The sequence below is a fragment of the Salminus brasiliensis genome, chromosome 5 (assembly GCF_030463535.1).
Source record: "Salminus brasiliensis chromosome 5, fSalBra1.hap2, whole genome shotgun sequence".
In the NCBI taxonomy this organism is placed as follows: domain Eukaryota; kingdom Metazoa; phylum Chordata; class Actinopteri; order Characiformes; family Bryconidae; genus Salminus; species Salminus brasiliensis.
Window position 1 is genome coordinate 17,502,527 of NC_132882.1, and position 11,801 is coordinate 17,514,327.

Here is an 11,801-nt window from a genome sequence, read left to right on the forward strand (position 1 = left end):
AATATCAGCGTTCAGTGTGTAGTTACCTGGTCATGTACTTTAAAGAAACATAAGGAATACTAAAGACAAAGACAAAATTATTTTATTATTAACATTTTTTTCTTACATTTAAAAAAAATTATACATAGAGTGATTTTACAGTGCTTAACAGGCATAATATTTCCAAGATTTACAGAAATCACTATAACAAAAGTGTTTCCTTCCATTTATTCACCATCTTTGGTAGTTTGATAGAGGAATAATGTAGAATCATGCTACACACGCTGCCTCTCTTAAACTTACTTCTTCTCTGAAGCCTAAAGGGAAACAGAAAATCTGTTATCAGTATGCAGAAAAGCTTCTTAAGGACACAGTAAGCTCCTATAGTCAAGGAAGGATCTGAGATTCTGCTTTCCGCAGGAATAGATTGATGCACTGATGCTGTCTTTACCACTGAAGTATAATTGTTTTTCTCTCTTTGAAATAACTGGAAATGGAAATGTTATTCTTAAACATGTACACATATAACAAACAACAGTATTTAAATTAAGCAACATAAATTAGCTAAGAAAATAGCCAGTATGTATTTTTGTGCACAGCATCCATGTAGAAACTGATCTTGAGTACCTTGAGTCTTTCCAGTAAGCCTCCTTTTCCAAAGCCTCCAAAGGCACGGAGCATTTTAGGAGTTGGAGGCTTGGGTCCAAACAGTGCCAGCCCTTTCTTCTTCTCTTCTTCTGCTTTGGCTGCAGCTGGACCTTTGGCCTTCATCAGCTTCCTATAGGTCAAAAAAGAAAGGTACTGAGTCCTGGGTTAGCATTGATTATGATCAGTGTAAATTTTGACCTCAGAGTCAAAAATAAACTCACCTTCCCTTCCTGGCCAGGACCTTCTGTGACTCTGGGTAGTGAACCAGGATGTCATTGAGGTCTTTCTTATCCAGCACGAAGAGATTGGCAAATCCATGTGCTGCCACATTAGCTGTTCTTCTGTTGCCTCCATCTTTTGCTGACTGCAAGAGACTGGTCCAGAGATTATTTGGCAGTGAACAGCATGGATTTATATTTTAATGCACATTAAGCTGTCAGTTATTCTTACAGTATAGCAATTTTGATTTGGAGGCTTAGAATACTTTACTGTTACTATACTGTTACAGGTACTATACTGTGGAGTTACTAGCTTCGTATAGCCTGCTCCTGCTTTGTGAGCATCAGTTATAGTGTTAGACAGCTGCTTAGAGGACTCCACGGCTGCTGATTGTTGGGACAAAGTTTAAAAATTATTGGCCAATTACTGGCCTTTCCTAATGACCGTGAACAAGCCATTGCCCAAACAATCTGATTAAGATTGAGATCTGGCTAAAAGTTATCTGAGAGCTCAAACTGCTGATTATATTAGCTGTTGGCTCAGTGTTTGGATTCTCCATGTTACTTCCATGTCGCAGACTAGACAGGGCAGAGACACGCGACTACACACACATGGTAGTGTGTTTTTAAGGGGACAGTACATGAACACACACAGTGGGGAGAGGACTATTAGAATTGTTAAAAAATGTATTACAGAAAAAACTCTAAATATTGACAGGGCAAGATTATATTGATGAAAGGTTCTGAATGTCGGTTTTAATAGATTTTCGATTAATTGCCCAGTTTAAGGATGCACCCAGATGTATAGTTTTAATTGACAGTTGTTTCTAGAAACAATAACATTTGAGAGATCTTTTTTAGCATATTTTTAGTGTATAAATATTTACTTCTTATAGTTCTTAGCCTTACAAGTTACCATTCAGTCACTACTATGAAGTATTCCATAGCAACTATAAAGCTAATACTAATAAACTGATAATTATTTTATTAATATAATGTCTCTGTACCTGATCTCGCCAAACACACAGCCTGCCTTGAGCGTCACAAATACAATCTTGTTGTCAGGCCCACCAATCACCTGCACCTCCCCAGCCTTGATGATGTACATCTCTCTTCCGATGTCTCCCTGTATCAAGTGTGAGCACAGGTATAATGTTAAAAATTAGCCCCAGCATTGTGCTGATCAACATTAAGTGAAGTTGCCATATCACAATATCTCTAGTATGTACGTCAATTAAGCTTACTGCCAATAAATCCTTCTGTTACCTTAAACCAGCAAGACATTGCTGACCTGCATTGCTAAATATTCAGAATGCATAAAAGTACAACACCTTACAGACTCTTAATAATGCTCTCTCACTTCCATATTAACAGGTTTCTGATCCTTGTTGTTATGGTCAGCTCAGCGTGATTCCAGCATACATGCACACAAATGTCAACTGTGAAGTTTTCTTACCTTTTTACATACAAAGTCTCCTGGCAGATAAACAATGGACTTCAGCCTCAGCAACATGTCCACAAGCATCTGATTATCACATCCCTGTGAGGAGACATTTAACTTAACATTTAACATTTATAACAATTAACTTTTAATAGTCCCCTCTGCCTGACGTTGTATAACTTAAAACTGTATACAGTGTATGACTGCCTTTACCATACTGCTATTCTGTGAATAACACTGTAACACACACTGTATAGAAATGTCCTTGTATAGTCTATGTATAGTGTGTATACTATTGTTCTATTGTTCTCAGTATATTGGGGTTTGTCTGTTAATTGTATGTAGAGTAGCTGTATATTGTTAATTCTAGAGAGACACTAACAACCAGAACAAATTCCTTGTGTGTGTGAACATACTTTGCCAATAAATCTGGTTCTAATTCAGATTCGGATTAACTGTACTTCGGACCACCACTAAGGGGCAACATATAATTGGCTAATGGAGGTAATGTAGAACCATGGAGTCTCACTAACACACTACTCACAAATCAACATCATAAAATGCTCTGACTTTCAGAGGCTACATCAGTATTACTAGAATTGTGCGTTGTTTTTAGTTGCATGGTTTTGATGCTTTAGTCATTCTTGCCTTGAAAAGTTCTATCTTCTGGAAAGTGGTGAGGTTGACGTCCACCGCAATGGCAGTTCTCATCACCAGAGGCATCTTATCCAGTAGTTCTGATTCATCTAAACAGGGGTGAGCACATTCTCACATTGATGGAATCTATTACATGTAGATCTGCAGCACTGTGCAGGAGTCTCAGGTAGCAAAACAAAAAAAGGCCCTTTTCAGCAAAGCCAACACTACACTAGTACAAAGTTTGTGGACACCCCTCTTAATGAATGCATTGAGCTACTTTAAGTTGATCCCACTACTGACACAGATGTGCAAAAGCACACACACAGCTTGTCTACTCTCTGTAAAAAAAAGTATTACTAATAGAACAAGCCTCTCTGGAGAAGATAAACATGAACCTATTGGCACCATGCCTAATCCCAGACATGGGCTAGAGGATAAAATCTTATTTTAATACCCTTAATTACATAAGGAACAATGAATGAGCAGGTGTCCCAATACTTTTTCCTATGTAGCGTATGTCTCATTTTACAATAAGTGCACAGCTATGTGGATTAGCTTGCAACAGATGCTGTTTTTTTAAGATATGAGGTCTTACCCAGCATTCCCTGGGAGTCCCATGTGTAGTTGTACCAGGTGCGCACTCTGTTCTGCACCAGACGGGGGATAGTGTATGTGTTCATGTAGGCCACACACAAATCCATAGAAGCTCGGAAGTAGGTCTGTCCTGCAGTGGCTGCTCCAATGACATCTCTCATCTGTGTTTAAAATCAAGATAAGAGGTTTTGCACATTGGGGTGTATCCTGTAACTGTATTCCTTCATCATCTATCTGCCTAACTTGTTACGTACCTGTCCAATCAAACTGGAGAAGACGAAAACTCCCGTGAAAAAGTTTACCATCTGAAATATGATCTCAAAAAGTGTGTGTGGCTCAGGCAGGCCCCCGATGGTGATCAGAGTCCGTGTAGCGAAGTAGTAACATCGTAGGTATCTATGATGAAAACAGAAGAAGTTTGGTGGACACAAATGACCATGGATTAATGCTTAATATAAGATCACATGCCACCACTGTGTGTGTTAAGGTTTTATTGACCTTTGGTTATTTGAGGAAGACATACAACAGTAGAGCTTAGCTGTCCCACATTAGGCAGAAGGCAGTTTAGCATTTGCTACGGCTGGGCAATATGACAATATGTTGTTGTATTGAGTTAAATTTTGTTTTGTGATGCTCAATATGTTTTTCTCTGCATATTGAGGATATAGTCAGTGCATAAAGAACACTGATTAACTGCAGGTTTCATTACAAACAGTGTAATTAGACTGGTTTTGATGGATAAGGGGAGCAGATTTAAACACAACATCACTGTACTCAGTATGGAAGAGTATCTGAATAGTAGTTTTTAAGACTCAAAGTATTTTTACCATATCGCCCAGCCCTACATTACACAAAAATAACCACGTACGCTGTTCCTTCGCCATCATATGTCCATCTCGTACTGCCAAGTCCCTCGTAGGCAGATGCTACATAGTACAGGCAAGAGTTAAGGTGCAGGCAATAGAGTAGGTAGCCAGTGGTGCGGGCCACTCTAGGACATAGAAAATGTTTAAATTCAGTTTAATTCAGTGTATTAAACAGTAAAATCCATATCATTGTACCATCAAAAAAACTCTAACAAACAGACAAAGCATATTTTACGAGGCTAGCTCAGCGATGGCCCAGGAGTCATGAGTTTGAATCCTGAGCCAATACCACATTGCAATCAGTGGCAGTGGAGTCTGAAAGAGCACAACTGGCCGTATTCTCTCCCCTCATCACTTTTAAGCGATGTTGGAAACGTTGCAAAAAGGTAGTGGGGACCCGGCGCTCTCCTCCAAGCATAATGGCTGCCTGGTAATGGAGTTTAAAAGAGGCGGTGGCTGGCTAAGCATGTACCAGAGGAGACATTTGTTAAGTCCTTACCCTCCTAGAGTCAGGGGCATTGCTAGAGGGAGGAGGCCATGAAAGGCTGAGTTACTTAGCAGTATCAAATTGACAGAAAAAAATATATAAAATTAATTTTACGCTTAACTAAACTTTCCTTTTACCTCCAAATGTAAGCCTTGGCCATTACGCTTTCAAGCCGGTCACTGAACTCAAAGAATGACTCGATCTGAAAAGCATTCAGAAATGAACAGTGGTCAGTGGATAACATAAAACAGTACAAAGACAGTAAGTACTGTGTCTGGGCTTTGTACCCACCCTCAAGAACCTGTTAAATCGGTACAGTGATGAAAATCCAAACTGAAAGGACAGCAAATCAAAGGGAATGATACTGATCATGTCAGACTGTTGAGAGAACAGAGAGAAAAGTTAGAAGCAAGAATCAAGTCAATGCGTTAAACATGTCATCACTGGGTAAACGACACCTCTAAAATGCTAACATTACAGAGGGAAAACAGTAATATAAACGTTATTATAATGAGATTTTATTCAAGGTGATTTTACAGCATTTCTATGGTTCCAGTCTTTATGAAATTGGCAGGTGGTGCTGTATTTTTAGTTGCTTCTCAGACTATTATTAATGGGCCAAATGGAAGCAAAAAGAGTCTTGTGCAGCAGTGCTCTAAAATAACCTTTCGACAGAAGGTTCTTTAACTAACAGCTTTTTGTAAACAAGATGCGTGAGCGTGAAGAATCATTTTAACCCCTTAATACTCCAAGGCTTCTTATACACTAAGCTGTATTGCTCAGTAACTACAGGGACATCTGTAGGCCACAGGCTTTTGCTTTTTTGCAGGCCACAGGGTGAATGTTTAAAGACCTCTGCATTATGTAAATGTTCTGTACCCCTGAAAAAGTATGTTAATGCCAAGACCATTTAGGAACCATTTTCCCTAAGAGCGTATTTGTTTGGGTCAGTTTTCAGTTTGATAATGGACATATTAAAATGTGTTTACTTGATTCAAAAAGACTGGCCCTTCCTAGACGTACCTTAAATCTTGCAGATCCTCTATATTTCTCCTTTGCCATTCCTCTGTCTTTCTGGAACATTTAGATACATTACAAAAATAATGAAAAATAAACAAAATATGAAAACATTTAGCTATATGGTGCCTCTATCCCAGCAAACATATTTCAATAATTAGATTTTCTGTGCTCAAGACTTACGATAATGTCTCCTCCTTTGACAAACTGTAGTCGTGGCTGGAAGATGACTATGTCAATAACATTAACTACATCCGTAAGGATATCAAAAAATATCCAGAAAGGAACAGACACCGGAGTGTGAAATGGAAAACACAAACGTGCCGTTGCAAACCATACGTTGTAGTTGTAAGCCACTGTGACCACACTCAACCATTTGATATAGCGCCGATCTATTGAGAGGAACAGATAGAGAACAGGTCTCAAAATGAACTGCTTTTGTTCTTGATGTGTTAAAAAGAACATCTGCTAGTCTTTTTTCCTTCATGTCTTACCAGTGAAGGGGTCGATGGTAGCTCCTAAATAGCTGTCCATTTTGTCCTCTATAGGTTTCAGAAGACTGTCTATACAAGTGCATTTGATTTCTGGACATATTCTCGCTGCAGCTTCTGCTGCTGCCTTTGCCTGCTCCTCCTTCAGTTTTTCCTCTTTGTCCTTTTTTTCTTTCTCTTCTTTTTCTTTTTTGGCTGCTGCTCTCTTGGCATCATCTTCTTTTTTCTTCTTCTCTGCCTCTTCCTTCTTTATCCTGTCTTCTTCCAGCTTCTTTTCCCAGTCTTCCTTTCGATAAACTGGCGCTTAATGTGAACAGAAAGGTTTGGATCAGACTCAGCAATCAATAATGATCTGCACCACCGATGCACTGGATTTCTTCAGAAATACCCTATGCTTGATCAATAATGCAGATCCCAATGAAATTGCAGTTACATCTGTTTAAAAATGTTAATATTTCACTCCTTTTATGACTCTAGCAGCTGTGGTATATGAGAATATATCTATTATATATGTATACATATTTTTAAGCTTCTTTAGATCTCGGCCTAGCCCCAGCTCCTGCCCCAATAAATGTTTGTAAATGAGTTTTCGCTTGTACCATAATTCTTTAGAACAAATTAAAACAAACATTTCTTGCATAAAAGTAGGTTATATCTCAAAGATATTTAGAGGAACACAGGTTTGGTGGGTGTATGTGGATCGATTTAGTTCTGCAATCAGCTCACATGATTTACTTAAACTTTAATGAAAAAACTGTAGGAAGGAAACTACATATAATTAACACATTGACATCCATAAAATCAGTACCTACTGTATTAATGTTATTAGTATTTATATTTTAGGAAGTTATTGCTTTTTTTCTGAGCACATAAAAACATGAAAAAACAATATATAATATATTTGTATAGTTTATAGTGATATATATATGTACATGTCACTTGATGCACTTAGACTTACTGACTGGAGGGCTGTGCTCTGGTGAAGAGGCATAAGGGTCTGTGGCTTTTTCCTTGTATAATTTTGTTCTCTCTCTTAAGCGCTTGATAACATCTCGCAGCTGGTCATCAGAGTACCTGTTAATGACAATAGGTGGAGAAGGGGGTGGAGCCTCCTCTTCACTAGAAAAAAAAGAAGAAAAGAAATAAAGCTGTAATTATATTAGTGCAGAGTGTGATTGAATGTGTAATGGGTAGCTATAGGCTGTTTTATGCATATGCCCTTGGTTTAGTGTTACTGAGGTTGTGAATAAAAAAATTGTGAAATGAAGTGATGCTTGGAGTGGAGTGAGTCTGGAATCAGAAAGTTATGGGAGGTGTAGACACAAAATCTGTCACCCTCATTTAAAAGGAAATTGTTGTTTGGACTTGGCACAGCCAAAAATCCCAGAATGCATTACGCTGCACTATGCTGCCTCACGCTAAGCCGTTGTAATTCGTATAACTTACAAACATGATCTGATCGGCTAATAAGAAAAATATAGGCCGATTGCAGATCGCATATTTTGGCTATAATCAGCTGATACATAGCTGATACATAATTATACTGATACATAGCTGATTAGCTTTTCATCTCAGCACCTCCAACACCCAACAAAATGGCTGTGGAATGGCTAAAACAGGCCAACATGTTTTGTCTGTAATTGAAAGAATAATAATGTGTAAGGGTTTTTATTTTTGTGGCCTGAAGGTCTATAAGCCATGTTTTTTCCACTGCTCAGGTCTATCACTACATTGACCATTTTAGACCCCATAGACCACCATATTTGTTTGTTTGGCTAATGATCCAAAATGCAGAAGTCTTCCTTTGCACGTGAATGCTAACCCATGATAACCCATGACCTTCTTAAGTCACAAATACCACAAATCCTCTAATCTTCTTTCTGCTCCTTTCGGAGACATAAGCTGGACAGCATTGGTTTGGTCTCCTTACCAGGAGCCGCAATCTCACGATGTCAGATTTGAAAAGCACGTCTGATGTTGGCTGTTCATTTAAATGTTTCTGAAAATGCTTCGGGCTGGTGGAGGAACATCCAGCATCCAGCAGATCTGCTCTTCATTTACAGCAAAACCCAAAAGAATGACACAAATACAGAACGACACAAACCTACACGTAGAAGGGTTCCCGAGCTAAAGTCGTCTTACACTGAAGAGATTTCTATAGAGTCTTACCCCTCTGGAGCGCCCTGTGTATTATTAGCCCCGTCTGCTGGCTTAGCCTCTGGTTTAGGGGCCTCTGGTGCAGGGGCAGGAGCCGGGGCAGGTGCAGGGGCAGGGGCAGGAGCTGGGGCAGGGGTAGGATCTATAGAATCATAATTAAGAAGCCAGATTAAGATACATTCTCCTGCTCTTTTTTGTCTCATTGCTCATGTAAATACTAGTCATGTTTACAACAAAAACATAAAGCAGAAAATCTCTTTCTTCACATGTAGCCTTAAGACTGTGTGCATACAATCAAGAGGGCATTCATCGTAATACATACAACTAAACACCTTACTTACTGTACTTCTTGTAATTAAATGTAAATGTATTTTCAGTTCACACTTTTTAGTGTTGACTAACTTCCCCCATGTATTTTAAATGAAATTCAGTGGAACAGCATACCGTCAGTTTCATTCCAGTTCCAATCAAAAGTCTAAGAGGAGAAAATAGGCTAAGAGAAGGTAGCAGCTTGTCCTGTTCTTGGAACTAGATTAAGCACTAAGAGCCTGTTGCTTTCTGTACTTTGTAATGGACGAGGCTGCTGTAGGGTCTCAGCACTGTTAATCTTACAACCTTTGCGCAGAGCTATAAGAAGACAGCCAAGTGGTTTCAGCTTGTGGTTTCTACAATGTGGGATGTTATTAAGAAATGACAGTTCTGGGAACTGTAAAGATCAAGACATAGATCAAGACTCTTTTATGCTGGTATGGTCAGGCAAATCACAACTGCTATATGCAGAACATTCCTCAACATGTACCATTGTACCAGACTGAAAAGACACAGATTGAAGCTTTTGGAATAGCCCCTGACCTAAACAGTGGATAGATCTTCAGCAAGCTGTGCATGCAAGACAACCCCAGAATATTTCAGACCGGAGCCTAAAACATGATAAATACACTTCACATCCTGCAACATGTTCTTTTTACATACCTCATCTCTAGACTTCTCTAGATGTTCAGTAGCATACTTTGTGACAAGGTCGCAGGTAAAGTTTCCTTTTTATGACTCTTGTTTGTGCAAGCAATGCTGCACATTACAACAGCGTACCACACAGTTCACCCTATACTTTTATCATATAGAGGTTTTGATTAGCCTGTCATACCAGCATACATGTAGTGTACTCTGAGAGGTTTCTTGGTCTGTTCCCCTAAACTGACATTTAAAAAAAATAACAAATAGGCTTCCCATGCCTTGTGAACACTGATTACATTCGTTTTCAGATCTTTTCAGATGTCGTTTAATAATCCCATTGGTAGTTACGTGTTATGAAAAGTTTTGAAGAGTCAGAGAATTTTTAAAGCTTGCTTAATTACAATTGGTGAAATGCCTCAGGCCTGATTCACTAGAAGCAAGAAACATCTGACCCTTTGCACTGATGACATGGGTGTCCTAACTTTGGTTTGAGACTGTATATTGCCCCTAGTCTATGAGTTGCCCATCCATAGTGACAATGCGGTCAAGCGGTCAACACTGGATGGATGTGACCAATATCAACTCTTCCTGAAAACTATTACAATACAATCAACACATTTGTTCATTGCACACAGACACCACAGTGTCACCTGTGATGTGAACACTATTTACTCATTTACAGAAAACAGTAGAGGATAATATAAATACAGTACATGCTGATCAAAAACAACAACAAAAATGTGAATATGACTGCAGTAAAGATATTAGTCTGATCACCTGCAGCTTTTTCTTCCTCCTTTTTCTGCTCCTCTTTCTTCTCCTCATCTTTTTCCTTCTCTGGTTTGTCTTCCTATGGACAAAAATGTATAAAATTAATAAGACAATCTCATATTGTTATTATTAGGATATGCACAGTAGATTAAAAGCCTGTCTGAGAACATTCAGTATCTGAATAGAGAAGGATCTTGTTTCTTGTTCACATAGACGGTTTATATTTCAGAGCAATTAAAATACACTGAAATGTTAAAAAAAATAACATGGTCTCTTCATTCGCTTCTTAAAAGGTTGTGGATGTCTGCATACTGTGTATTTACTATTCTCCTCAGCATGTGGTTTGCAGTTAACCCATTTATGTCCAGCAACTTAATTTATTAGGAAAAATGCCACGTGTCAGATGTGGCAAACAAAGTGTTAAACAATTCACTTAACCAAAATATTTGATCAGTTTAAGCAATATCTACAGATTTGTACTCAGACTCAAGTTTAGAGAAAGCTTCATTTATGTCATACACATTGCCTGCCGTGCACACCTTAAGGATTAGGTATAAATAACACATTTGTTCATTACAATCTTTTCCAAGCTGTAATGAATTCAGTGTAAATGAACCATAAAGATGCTGAGATCTCAGATGCAAGAAAATACCACAGAAGACAGATCTGATATGACAAGCAAAAAAAAAAAAAAAAATCTTTTATCAATAATATGCAACTTTAAGTTTACAATTTCTTTTTCAGATTTTACAAAGTCAGAGTAAACATGGAGCAAGAGAATTTAAAGTAGTTGTATAATTAATGGGTTACATTTAAATCTTGTCTCTCCAAAATGACAACAAAACATTTGCAAAAAAGATATTCATAATATAATATATTAAATATATTTTATTAAAAGTAAATTTGGAGCACGTCAATTGGTCTATTCATCATTAAATGCAGACACAACCTAAACAAATGATGTACAAATGTAAAAAATTGTAAAAATGGACATTAAAAATGTTGCATGGCAGCAACAAGATAATATCTGGTGCCACTATAAATGTTGCATTGCAGAAACACTTCAGCAGGACCTTCAGTTAAATTGTGCATATTACATACCTCATACACATGACCAGGTATAAATTATTACTTCATTATATGATCTTATCCAACGAACTATAATAATTTCCAATAGAAATTCCATATTCAGCTCAGTTTTCCCTTAATTCAGTAGACTTTAAGGCTACAATATGCTTTTGACATTAAAAGTATATGTCATATGGTATGGTGATTGTGGTGTGTATGCAGGCTCTCATACCTTAGCTGAAGGTGCAGGAGCCGGTGCAGGAGCTGGTGCTGGAGCTGGTGCTGGAGCTGGTGCAGGAGCTGATGCAGGAGCTGTAGATGGTGGCTCCGGGTTTTGCGTTACTGCTCCACTGGGCCATAAAAGCGATTTCAGCTTGCTGAACATGGCTAATTACAGAAAGCCTGCCGTAGCATCTAGGTTTATTCCTCAGCTCTCCTCAACCAACCGTTTCAGCAGCCTGGACCCCAGCC

The 11,801-nt window shown here is 38.4% G+C and overlaps 1 protein-coding gene across 1 annotated transcript; it reads right to left on the minus strand.

The window, feature by feature from the left end:
* Nucleotides 1–278: 278 nt before the first annotated feature.
* Nucleotides 279–11,715, minus strand: LOC140556124 (cyclic nucleotide-gated channel beta-3-like). Its single transcript, XM_072679680.1, has 18 exons — nt 11,563–11,715; nt 10,269–10,341; nt 8,550–8,679; nt 7,339–7,499; nt 6,384–6,683; nt 6,073–6,281; nt 5,896–5,946; nt 5,164–5,250; nt 5,010–5,074; nt 4,388–4,510; nt 3,774–3,915; nt 3,521–3,680; nt 2,935–3,032; nt 2,302–2,385; nt 1,853–1,971; nt 849–1,001; nt 607–757; nt 279–296 (listed from the first exon to the last, which is right to left on the minus strand). Exons 1-18 carry the CDS (start codon nt 11,713–11,715, stop codon nt 279–281), a joined length of 2,277 nt encoding a protein of 758 aa, XP_072535781.1.
* Nucleotides 11,716–11,801: the final 86 nt, after the last annotated feature.